We start from the raw sequence: 11,319 nt of genomic DNA on the forward strand, positions 1-11,319 counted from the left end.
CCAGGGGGCTCCAGTGGCTGCTGACAGGCCCAGCCAGGGTGGGTCCATCCTCAGCACTGTTGGGGACAGGGGTCCCCTGGGGAGAAGGGAGGGACAATGATGGGGGAGGCAGTGATTGAGAGACTACTCTGGGATCTGGGGAGGAGGTGTGTGCCCTGGACCTACCCAATTTGGGAGGTTTTTGCCGGACTTGGGACGAAGCAGCGTGAGTGTCTCTCTGGGTGGGGTGTCCAGTCTTACCAGCTGTGCCTGTCTACATGGACCAAAATAGAGAAGGGCTGCTGCTAGGGGGGCAGATGTGCGTGAGAGAGAGGGGTTATAGGAAGGGAGGGGGAGCTCAGCAGAGACTCTGAAGTCACTGATACCAGTCGTCGGGGGCCTGGCTTGACATGGCTTAAGTGTGTGGCTGGAGGCAAGACTCTCTAAGCCTCAGTTTCCCCAGTCCATAGGGTGACGGTGAGGGAGGCACGCAGTCATCACAGAAACTGCCCAGTTGGCAAGTGAACATTAGTGGGTATCAGGGTGCTGAGGAAGGCAGGGTTAGGAGAAGGAAGGAGACCTGTTCTGAGAGTGGGTGACCTGGGTTGTTTCTACAGGACAGTCCCTGGGGAATGTCCAGAGTTTGAGGGAGCGATGTCCTTGTGGCTGCAGGCCCCCGTGCCCGCCTTTTCTCCTGGTAAGCTCCCCCTCACCATACCCTGAGCCTAGGCCCCAGCTCATCTCCTCCCTCCGAAGCCAGCCCCTTCCCTACCTGCCCTTGCAAGGTTTCAGGCCAGACCTCCGTTTTTCACCCAGTCCACCTGGGCCTTGGTTCCTGCCTTGCTGCTGGGAGAACGGGCAGACAGCAGCTTGGAGAAAGTCCCGTCTGGGCTCTGAAACAGTCACTTGATCTGTGCCCCAAACCCTTGGGGGACAAAGATCAGCATCTTCTTCCAAGGTGTCCAGGTTCTCAGGACTAAGTAGCCCAGAGCCACTACAGCCCCCGAGGGCCTGAGACCTGAGCTGGGGTTCTGCTGCCCTCTGCGGGTAGAGAGGAGTTTGCAATTTTCCGGGAGGAGCCCTGAGACACCCTGAAGCCTTTCTTTGGGGGTCCAGACTCGACTGCAGCGCTGTGGGAATCGGAAACCCCGGATTACTGTGTGCCGGTGAGAGGAGGCAGCAGCTGTGTGCCCAGGGAGGCCAACGCATACCCCTCCATGGGGGCCCCCGTGCTGGTAGGCCTGGAGGCCCTGAGGCCCACAGCCCCATTCCCCAGGATGGAAACCCCTCCAGATTCCACAGGTGAGTAGCTTCTGGATGTAAGGTATGGGGTGCTTTCATCTGAGAAGTTGGGGGAGGGAGCCAGAGGCTATGAAGCCTTTCTCCCTTTTGTAGTTTGGAGACAGCAGGTCTTCTCACTGGGCTGAGGAACCCCGAGGACAGACTGTCCTTGGGACACGGTGGTCCTTAGCCATGAGGGCCACCACACGGGCCAGCCTGTGTGTCAAAGCAGTGGAAGTCACTGGGAGGGTCCAGGACATGGGCTTACCAGACACTAGGCCTGTTCCTTAGAATTTGGTTCTTTTCTTTATCTAGAGTTTCGACCCCAGAAGCGGAAAAAGGGGCCAGCCCCCAAAATGCTGGGCAACGAGCTGTGCAGCGTGTGTGGGGACAAGGCCTCCGGCTTTCACTACAACGTGCTGAGCTGCGAGGGCTGCAAGGGCTTCTTCCGCCGCAGCGTCATCAAGGGGGCTCGCTACCTGTGCCACAGTGGGGGCCACTGTCCCATGGACACCTACATGCGGCGCAAGTGCCAGGAGTGTCGCCTACGCAAGTGCCGCCAGGCTGGCATGCGGAAAGAATGTGAGTGTCGGGCAACAGAGTCTGGGGGAAGGCTGCTGGGATAGAGGTCGAGGAGGAATTCGTATGTCAGGGGACACAGCTAGCCAAACCGCCGGTCTTCCTGTCCAGACACTGCATATGGGTTAAAAATCTCTGAGGGGCCGGAGTGGTGGCACAAGCCGTTAGGCACTAGTGTGCGCTAGCCTAGGATGGACCGCTGTTCAATCCCCGGGCATCCCATATGATCCCCCAAGCCAGGAGCGATTTCTGAGCACATAGCCAGGAGTCATCCCTGAGTGTCACTGGGTGTGTCCCAAAAACCAAAACCAAAACAAAGCAAAAAAATCTCTGTCTGAGGGCTAGCATAGTGATAGGCATTTGCCTTTCATGCAGCAGATTCAGGACGAACAGTGGTTCAAATCCTAGCATTCCGAATGGTTCTCCATGCCTGCCAGGAGTGATTTCTGAGTGCAGAGCCAGGAGTAACCCGAGTGCCACCAGGTGTGACTCCCCTCTGCCCCCAATCATCTCTGTCTGAGATGGATGTGTTGTCAGGTAGATAATATTAAGAGCTTGAGTTGACACTTTGCGGGCAGGAGCCCTGAGATTAGTCCAGTACTGCATGGACCCCTGAGTATCTCTGAGTGACCCCCCAGGCATCATGAGTAGTAGCCATGAACACCGTCAAGAAATTATCCCCGGGGCCGGAGATATAGCATGGAGGTAAGGCGTTTGCCTTTCATGCAGAAGGATGGCGGTTCAAATCCCGGCATCCCTGTGCCTGCCAGGGGCAATTTCTGAGCATGGAGCCAGGAGTAACCCCTGAGCGCTGCCGGTGTGACCCAAAAGCCAAAAAAAAAAAAAAAAAAAAAAAAAAAAAGAAGAAGAAGAAATTATCCCCGATTACAGAGCAGAGTAATTCCTGAGAACAGTTAGATATGCCCCACTCAAAAGAAAAAAAATCAACAAAATATCTCTGCTTGGGGAAAAAAGATGAGGAAATGGCTTAAAGAGCTCAAGCATATATTTTGCATGTAGGAACCCCGGATTTAACCTGCCACCACCTCATTCCTAAGCACCTCTAAATGTGGCCCCAAATCAAGAAAATCCATGTGGCCAGAGTGATGATATAGTGGACAGTATGTGCTATGCACACAGTCAACCTAGCTTTGATTATATGGTCCCCAATTTAGACAGGAGTGATTCCTAAGTGTAGAGCCAAGAGTAATCCCTAAGCACCATCAGGTATGGCCTGAAAAGAACCAACAACAAAAGAACATTTATAAATCAATCAGGCTACTTCTCTATCTTCCTTGACCTCGCATGCTCTGCTCTGCTGGAGCTCCAGCCTCCCCGCCTCATTTCTGGCCTCATGGCAGGTGTCTTGTCGGAGGAACAGATCCGCCGGAAAAAAATGAAGCGTCAAGAAGAGGAGCAGGCTCAGGCCACATCCGCACCCCTCCATTCCTCCTCCCCATCCCAAGTGTTGCACCAGCTCACCCCGGAGCAGCTGGGCATGATTGAGAAGCTGGTGGCTGCCCAACAGCTGTGCAACCGCCGCTCATTCTCTGATCAGCTTCGTGTCACGGTAGCTGCGGGGCCCCAGGGACCTGAGGCTGTGCCCAGAGAGCCTGCTCTGTGTCTGACTCAGATTCATCTTGTTTCCCTCCACCCCCTGCCCTTCATGGTAGCCTTGGCCCATGGCACCCGACCCCCAAAGCCGGGAGGCCCGGCAGCAGCGCTTTGCCCACTTCACCGAGCTGGCCATCGTCTCGGTGCAGGAGATTGTGGATTTTGCCAAACAGTTGCCTGGCTTCCTGCAGCTGAGTCGGGAGGACCAGATTGCTCTGCTGAAGACTTCAGCGATCGAGGTGGTAGCAGAGGCCTCCGGGGAAGGGAGACCCCAGGTGGATTGTGGAGGGAGGTGGTGGGCCCAGTCTACTAGCTGGGGAGCCCAAGGCACTGGGAAGTAGGGATGAGGGGCTTGACCTTCTCTGCACGAACCACTCCCCGCGGCTCTGACTGAGTGCTGCTGCTGGTGGTGTGCAGGTGATGCTCCTGGAGACATCTCGGCGCTACAACCCTGGCAGTGAGAGCATCACATTCCTCAAGGATTTCAGCTATAACCGGGAAGATTTTGCCAAAGCAGGTGAGAACTGGCGTGGTAAAGGAACAAGGTTGACACTCTTCATGGGGCCATGGTGGTTTCAGAGCTGCAGGGGCAAGGTTAACATGACAGGAAAGAAGGGGTTCCCCTTCAGTCCGTCTCCTCTGGTGCATTAGACTAGTGGTTTGCAAACCACATTCCAAGGAACCTGAGGGAGTTCCCTTGAAGGGTTACCTTCAAGGACAAACAAGAGGGCACAGGTTCTGTGTTATAGACAGTTCTTTGGCTGGAGAAGGAATTATGATTTAATTTTATTTATTTAATTTCTTGTGGTGCCAGGGATGAAATCCAAGGCAAGCAATCTATTGCTGAGATTCATTCATCCCTATCCCTGAGGGAAAAGATTTTATAGCTAGGAAATAAAGCTTGTGTCAAGCTTTTATATACTACCACATTAAATATGTGCTTTTTTAAGGATCACAAGAACTGGTTCCCCCATTCCCATTCGATTTTGTGCCATACCCCAGTGATGCTCAAAGGCTACCCATCTCAGTGGTCAGAGGTCACTCCAGGTGGTGCTCAGAGGACCATGAAGTGCCAGGCAGGGAGCCTAGCCGCCCCCCACATACAAAGTTTATGTTCTAACCTTTGGAGTTATTTCCCTGGCCCTTCTCCTAAACTTGTTCAATTGTGTTTTCTGATGAGCCCTGACCCAGAACTGGAACATGGCAAACATATCCTGTTGGCCTGTCGGACAATGCTTGCTGGCAGGCTCAGTGGTGCTGGTTTCTTTATAGGCAGTTACTGTTCAGGTTTGTGACATGGGAGTGGGGTTGGGAGATGACAGCATACTAAGAGGGCTGGAAAGACGGGAACAGAGGCTCCATGGGAAATCAAGAAGTTTGTCGCCTTCAGGAGCAGGCCTGTGAGATAGAGCAGATGCTTTGGCTTCGTCCTTGAGGGTGTGCCCCGAAAAACCAAAAAAAAAAAAAAAAAGATGCCAGGGATCAAACCCAGGTCGGCTGAGTGTAAGGCAAATACCCTAACCACTGTACTATCACTCTGGCCCCAGAAAAGCATTTTTTTTGGGGGGGTCACACCTGGCAGTGCTCAGTGGTTACTCCTGACTCTACTCTCAGAAATACTCCTGGCAGGCTCAGGGGACCATATCGGATGCCGGGATTCAAACCACTTCTGCATACAAGGCAAACAACCTACTCCATGCTATCTCTCCAGCCCCCCAGGAAAGCATTTTTTTTTTTTTTTTTTTTTTTGGTTTTTGGTTTTTGGGCCACACCCGGTAACGCTCAGGGGTTACTCCTGGCTATGTGCTCAGAAGTTGCTCCTGGCTTGGGGGACCATATGGGACACCGGGGGATCGAACCGCGGTCCGTCCAAGGCTAGCGCAGGCAAGGCAGGCACCTTACCTTTAGCGCCACCGCCCGGCCCCCAGGAAAGCATTTTTAATTTAACTTTTTATATTTGGCTTCTGGGCCATACCCAGTGTTGCTCATGTGTTACTCATGGCTCAAGGCTTGGGCTTTTTTGTTTTGTTTTTCGGGTCACACCCGTTTGATGCTCAGGGGTTACTCCTGGCTAAGGGCTCAGAAATTGCCCCTGGCTTGGGGGGACTATATGGGAAGCCCGGGGATCGAACCGTGGTCCTTCCTTGGCTAGCACTTGCAAGGCAGACACCTTACCTCTAGCACCACCTCGCCGGCCCCAAGGTTTGGGCTTTTTTTCTCCTGTACATATTCGGGATTATTCTGGTGCCAAAATGGAACCTAGCCCTCCCACATGCAAATCATATGCACTAGCCTTTTGAGCTAGCTCTCAGGCCCTTTTATTTATTTATCATTTATTTATTTATTTTTGTTTTTTTTGGGTCACACCCGGTGACACTCAGGGGTTACTCTTGGCTATGTACTCAGAAATTGCTCCTGGCCTAGGGACCATATGGGACACCAGGGGATCGAACCGTGGTACTTCCTAGGCTAGCGTGGGCAAGGCAGATGCTTTACCACTTGTGCGACTGCTCTGGCCCCAGACCCTTTTATTTTTAATCTTACGGTTTTCTTTCTTATTTATTTATTCATTTATTTATTTTTGGGGCCACACCGGTGACGCACCTAACTATGCATTCAGAAATCGCTCCTGGCCTGGGGGACCATATGGGATGCCGGCGTATCAAGCCTCGGTTTGTCCTAGATTAGCATGTGCAAAGCAAATGCCCTACTGCTTGCATCACCCCTCCAGCCCCTTAATCTTACAGGTTTTTTTTGTTTTGTTTTGTTTTGTTTTTGTTATTGGGCCACACCTGGTGATGCTCAGGCTATGAGTTCAGAAATCGCTCCTGGCTTGGGGGACCATATAGGACGCCGGGGGATCAAACCATGGTCCTGCCTAGGCTAGCTAGGGCAAAGCAGACACCTTACCCCTTGAGAGAAGGATTTATAAAATAAAAAAAAATTTATGCACTCAAAAGCTGGCATGTGAGTTCTCCAGAATGAAATATTCCAAGAAATAATTTTCACCCTCCAATAAATAAGTTTTTTGTTTTGTTTTGTTTTGTTTTGTTTTTTTGGGTCACACCCGGCAGTGCGCTCAGGGGTTACTCCTGGCTCTGGGCTCAGAAATCGCCGCTGGCAGGCACAGGGGACCATATGGGATGCCGGGATTTGAACTACTGTCTTTCTGGATGTAAGGCAAATGCCCTACCTCCATGCTATCTCTCTGGTCCCGAAATAATTTTTTAAATTAAAGGACCTGACAGGATTGAGCTGGCCTCTCTTGCTTTCTGCCTAAAAGTAGAAGCTCCTATAAAGGTCAATTTGATGACTTATTTTTTTCATGACTTTTTTTTCTATCTTCCTTTTTTCTTTTTTTGTTCATGGGCCACACCTGGCTGTGCTCAGGGGCTACTCCTGACTGTGAGAGGATTTATTCCTGGTGGGCTCAGGGAACCATATGGGATGGTGAGGATCAAACCTGGACTGGCCACATGTAAGCAAGTGTCCTAACTGTTGTACTATCACTCTAGACCCCTTTTTTCAGCTTTAGAAGCCCAGTTCCAGGGGCCGGAGTGGTGGTGAAAAACTGTAAGGCATCTGCCTTGCCCATGCTAGCCTAGGGCGGACCGAGGTTCGATCCCCCCGCATCCCATATGGTCCCCCAAGCCAGGAGAGATTTCTGAACTCATAGCCAGGAGTAACCCCTGAGTGTCACCAGGTGTGGCCCACCCAAAAATAACCAAAATAACCAAAAAAACAAAAAGCCCATTTCCAGGGCGAAGCAGTGGCGCAAAGCGGTAGGGCGTCTGCCCTGCCCGCACTAACCTAGGACAGACCATGATTCAGTCTCTCATTATCTCATATGGTTCTCCCAAGCCAGAAGCGATTTCTGAGCTCATAGCCAGGAGTAATATCTGAGCATCACCAGGTATAGCCCAAAAACAAAACAAAAAGCCCAGTTCTGGGAACCAGGGCTACAGCTCAAAGTGGGGGAGCATATAATTTACATGTGGAGGCTTCAAGTTCAGTCTCAAAACTATAGGTGTCCTGGGGCCGGAGAGATAACATAGAGGTAGGGTGTTTGCCTTGCATGCAGAAGGACAGTGGTTTGAATCCTGGCATCCCATATGGTCCCCGAGTCTGCCAGGAGTGATTTCTGAGCGTAGAGCCAGGAGTAACCCCTGAGCGCTGCTGGGTGTGACCCAAAAACCAAAACAACAACAACAACAAAAACTATAAGTGTCCTAGCACTTCCAAGAGTGGCCCTAGTACTGGCTCTACACTCAGAAATAACTTCTGGTGGGCCCGGAGAGATAGCACAGTGGCGTTTGCCTTGCAAGCAGCGATCCAGGACCAAAGGTGGTTGGTTCAAATCCCGGTGTCCCACATGGTTCCCCGTGCCTGCCAGGAGCTATTTCTGAGCAGACAGCCAGGAGTAACCCCTGAGACCGCTGGGTGTGACCCCAAAACAAAACAAAACAAAACAAAAAAAGAAATAACTTCTGGTACCTCCCAGCTCCATTAGCCTGAATAGTGCTGCATTGAGGGGCTGATCCTCAAACTTTCAGTCCCATACAGTGTCATGTTAGGGGACCTCTGGGGACCCCTTAGCACTGCTTGGGAAGCTCCCCGACCCAAATATATAAAAATAAAGAGCTATCTCTGCCTGCTCTATCCACCAGAACACCTTCCCTGGCAGCATGACCCCGTCTATTTTCACTGTGGCTTTCTCCTTATACCATCTCTCTGTTCCCTGCATCCTAGTTTGCCCTGAGTCTTTACAGAGTTCTAGTCTGCCCTTCTATTTTTAATTATTTTTTTCTTTGTTTTTTTTTTTTGAGGGGGGGCACACCTTGTGGTGCTCAGGGGTTATTCTTGGCTCTCTGCTCAGAAATCACTCCTGGCAAGCACGAGAAACCATATGGGATGACGGGATTTGAACCACCATTGGTCCTGGGTTGGTCGCTTGCCAGGCAAATGCCCTAGTGCTGTGCTATCTCTCCTGTCCTTAGTCTGCCCTTCTTTATTGATTTATTGTATTTCTAGAAGTACTTCAACATCATCATGTCTGCCTCTAATTTCTCATGGTGCCAGTGAGGTTTTGGGGAGGAGGACAGGGCTCTCTTCTGTTGGGAGCCCTTTCTCTGTGCCAGGGCCTGCCACCCACTGCTCCTGGGTGGTTGACTGCTGACTTCGAGGTGGGTGGGGAGGTGTCATCATTCAGGGAGCAGAAGCTAACCTCCCGAGCAGGGGCTGGACCCCAACTCTGAAACCAGCTCATCCTCTGTATGAAGAGGAACACCAAGAAATGATCTTAAAGCAGGGCCCCATGCATTCACTGGGTCATTAAATGCTTGATAAACATCAGGGTGAAAGTACAGGAAGTGACTAATGAAGAAACCTCGAATGGAAAAGATAGCAGATGGTTGCTAAAAAGAAATCGAGAAAGCCTAGGGGACAGTGTGGGCTGGGGAGGCTTGGCCAGCATTCTTTAGAAGTGTGCTTTTGGTAGCCCTACCCTAGGCCAGCAGCTGCTCCCTAAGAAGACATATTCTTGCTTTATTTTAATTTGTGCATTTCAAAAATGCTTCTAAAGCAGGTACTATCTGTGCTATCCTGTTATTCTAGGGACTCTTTCTGAGGTAAGTCCTATTATTTTTCCCTTCTCCTGGTAGATCCTATTAAAGATCTCCATTTTTGAGATGGAGAAACCAAGTTTAGAGAGCTAAAATAATTTAGTTCAGATAATTTAGCCCAAGTCAACAGTGAAAGGTAGAGCTAAGATTCATATTCAGGCTGTCTGGCACCAAAGTCCACCCCCTCAACCACGTCGGGATGTGAAACTTGCGTTCTCTCTCCAGTATTCAAATCCATAAGAGGACTTGCCAGGAAAGGCATATTTTTTTTTTATAAACAAAACCAGATTGCCTCTATTTCTAGTGATAACCAGTGTCCAAGAACTCTCACAAGAAAAACAGAATTAGGGGTCAGGGAGAGAGCTCAAATGGTAGAACTTATAGCTAGCATATGTGAGACCCTGAGTTGGATACTCCAAGGCTACTTAAGCATCACTGGATGCCACTCCTATTTAAAAGGCCAACAGAATTGTTGATCTATGAGTGTTATACATATCTATGAATCTATACTGTTAATAATACTACATGCTCTATCATTTAAACATCAAAGGTTTTTTGTTTATTTTGCCTTCAGGGGTGATTTGCCACTCCTGGCAGTATCCAGGGAACTATATGCAGTGCAGGGATTACACAGGGGTCAGATACATGCATAGTAAGTTATTTAACTCCTGTACTGTATGTCCAGCTCCTTTGGTGGGACTTAGGATTGAACTCATTAGTCCTACACCTGCTGTGCTTTTGCTCTATTACTGAACCAAATGCCCTGCCTCGCAATAGACTTACATGTTTACCTATGAGCTATCTCACGGATGGATGAGAAGATTAAGAAATACGTCCAAGGGGGGATCTAGGAGATAACTCATAGGGCTAGAGTGCACGTTTTACATTTGGGAAACCTGATTTTGATCTCTGGGACTACATGGTCCGCTAAGCACCAAGCTAGGAGTAGCCTCTGACCATGGCTGGGTGTGGCCCCAATGCAACAAACAAAAAAACAGAGAAAAATAAATAAACTTGCTCAGGGTTAACAGAAGAGCTGCAGATATGTTTAGAATGCCTCAAAATTCCCCCTAAGTTTAGGGACTGGAGAAGACAATTCCTGCCTGCTCAGTCCACATGCCCCAACCTCCCTTCTGCCTCCCCAGGGCTGCAGGTGGAGTTCATCAACCCCATCTTCGAGTTTTCCAGAGCCATGAATGAACTGCAGCTCAATGATGCTGAGTTTGCTTTGCTCATTGCCATCAGCATCTTCTCTGCAGGTGCGAAGGAGGGGGCCTGTGGGAATTGGAACAAGAGATTTGCACCAAAGTGGGCTGCAGGTCCTTGGGGTTGGCCAGGAACATGGTGGGGTCCTTGCTGGCTGAGACCCAAAGAGGTGGGTGGTGATCTTGGGGATGGAACTAAGACCCTGGCTAGGGTCAGAGAGATAGCACTGCAGTAGGGTGTTTGCCTTGCACGGGGTGGCCTACCCAGGACAGATCTGGGTTCGATTCCCAGCATCTGATATGATCCCCCGAGCCTGCCAGGAGTGATTTCTGAATGCAGAGCCAGGAGTAACCTCGGAGCTCTGTTGGGTGCTCAACTCTGTTGGTAACCCACAGACCGACCCAACGTGCAGAACCAGCTCCAGGTAGAGAGACTACAACACACATACGTGGAGGCCCTGCATGCCTACGTCTCCATCCACCACCCCCATGTGAGTCTCCCCAACACCATCCCTTGCCTCCTCTTCACAAGCTCCTTCCTGTCCACACCTGTCTTCCAGACATCCACAAGATGCATCGACAAGGCTCTCTTCTACAAGTCCTCTGCCCTGTCCCCACCTTCCCTGGGGGGAGAGACAAAGGCTGGATCACCCCCTCTCTTTTCCCCAGGACCCACTGATGTTCCCACGAATGCTAATGAAGCTGGTGAGCCTCCGAACCCTGAGCAGCGTCCACTCCGAACAAGTGTTTGCACTGCGTCTGCAGGACAAAAAGCTTCCCCCGCTGCTCTCAGAGATCTGGGATGTACAGGAATGACTCTTCTCCCTGCTTTAGAGCAAAAACCCTGGCTACCTCCTGGAGGTGATGCCCACCGAAAAGGGAGGACATTGTTGGCAGCATCAAAGTCTGGTGCTGTTGGGCACCGGAAGTCCAGTTAAAGCTCCAATCGACCAAGACTATTGACCCTACAAAAATACTGAACCTAGGCTTTGCACCGGGTTCTTCAGGGTCCCTGCATCCTGCCCCCACTTGCCACATCC

The 11,319-nt window shown here is 50.7% G+C and overlaps 1 protein-coding gene across 1 annotated transcript; it reads left to right on the plus strand.

Moving 5' to 3' along the window:
* Positions 1-601: 601 nt before the first annotated feature.
* On the plus strand, positions 602-11,095 carry NR1H3 (nuclear receptor subfamily 1 group H member 3). The gene is made up of 9 exons (XM_049779991.1): positions 602-676; positions 1,096-1,281; positions 1,576-1,842; positions 3,201-3,409; positions 3,513-3,692; positions 3,871-3,970; positions 10,220-10,333; positions 10,676-10,770; positions 10,949-11,095. The coding sequence occupies exons 1-9, from the start codon at positions 634-636 to the stop codon at positions 11,093-11,095; spliced, it is 1,341 nt and encodes a 446-aa protein (XP_049635948.1). The 5' UTR covers positions 602-633.
* Positions 11,096-11,319: the final 224 nt, after the last annotated feature.

The sequence above is a fragment of the Suncus etruscus genome, chromosome 9, assembly GCF_024139225.1.
Source record: "Suncus etruscus isolate mSunEtr1 chromosome 9, mSunEtr1.pri.cur, whole genome shotgun sequence".
Classification (NCBI taxonomy): domain Eukaryota; kingdom Metazoa; phylum Chordata; class Mammalia; order Eulipotyphla; family Soricidae; genus Suncus; species Suncus etruscus.

What these genes read in the sequence shown, in the direction of transcription:
- NR1H3 (XM_049779991.1), top strand. Translation starts at nt 634, where the DNA reads ATGTCCTTGTGGCTGCAGGCCCCCGTGCCCGCCTTTTCTCCTG. An exon ending in GGCTGGCATGCGGAAAGAAT is followed by an intron (nt 1,843 to 3,200) that starts GTGAGTGTCGGG and finishes GCCTCATGGCAG; the next exon opens with GTGTCTTGTCGGAGGAACAG. An exon ending in GGAAGATTTTGCCAAAGCAG is followed by an intron (nt 3,971 to 10,219) that starts GTGAGAACTGGC and finishes CTGCCTCCCCAG; the next exon opens with GGCTGCAGGTGGAGTTCATC.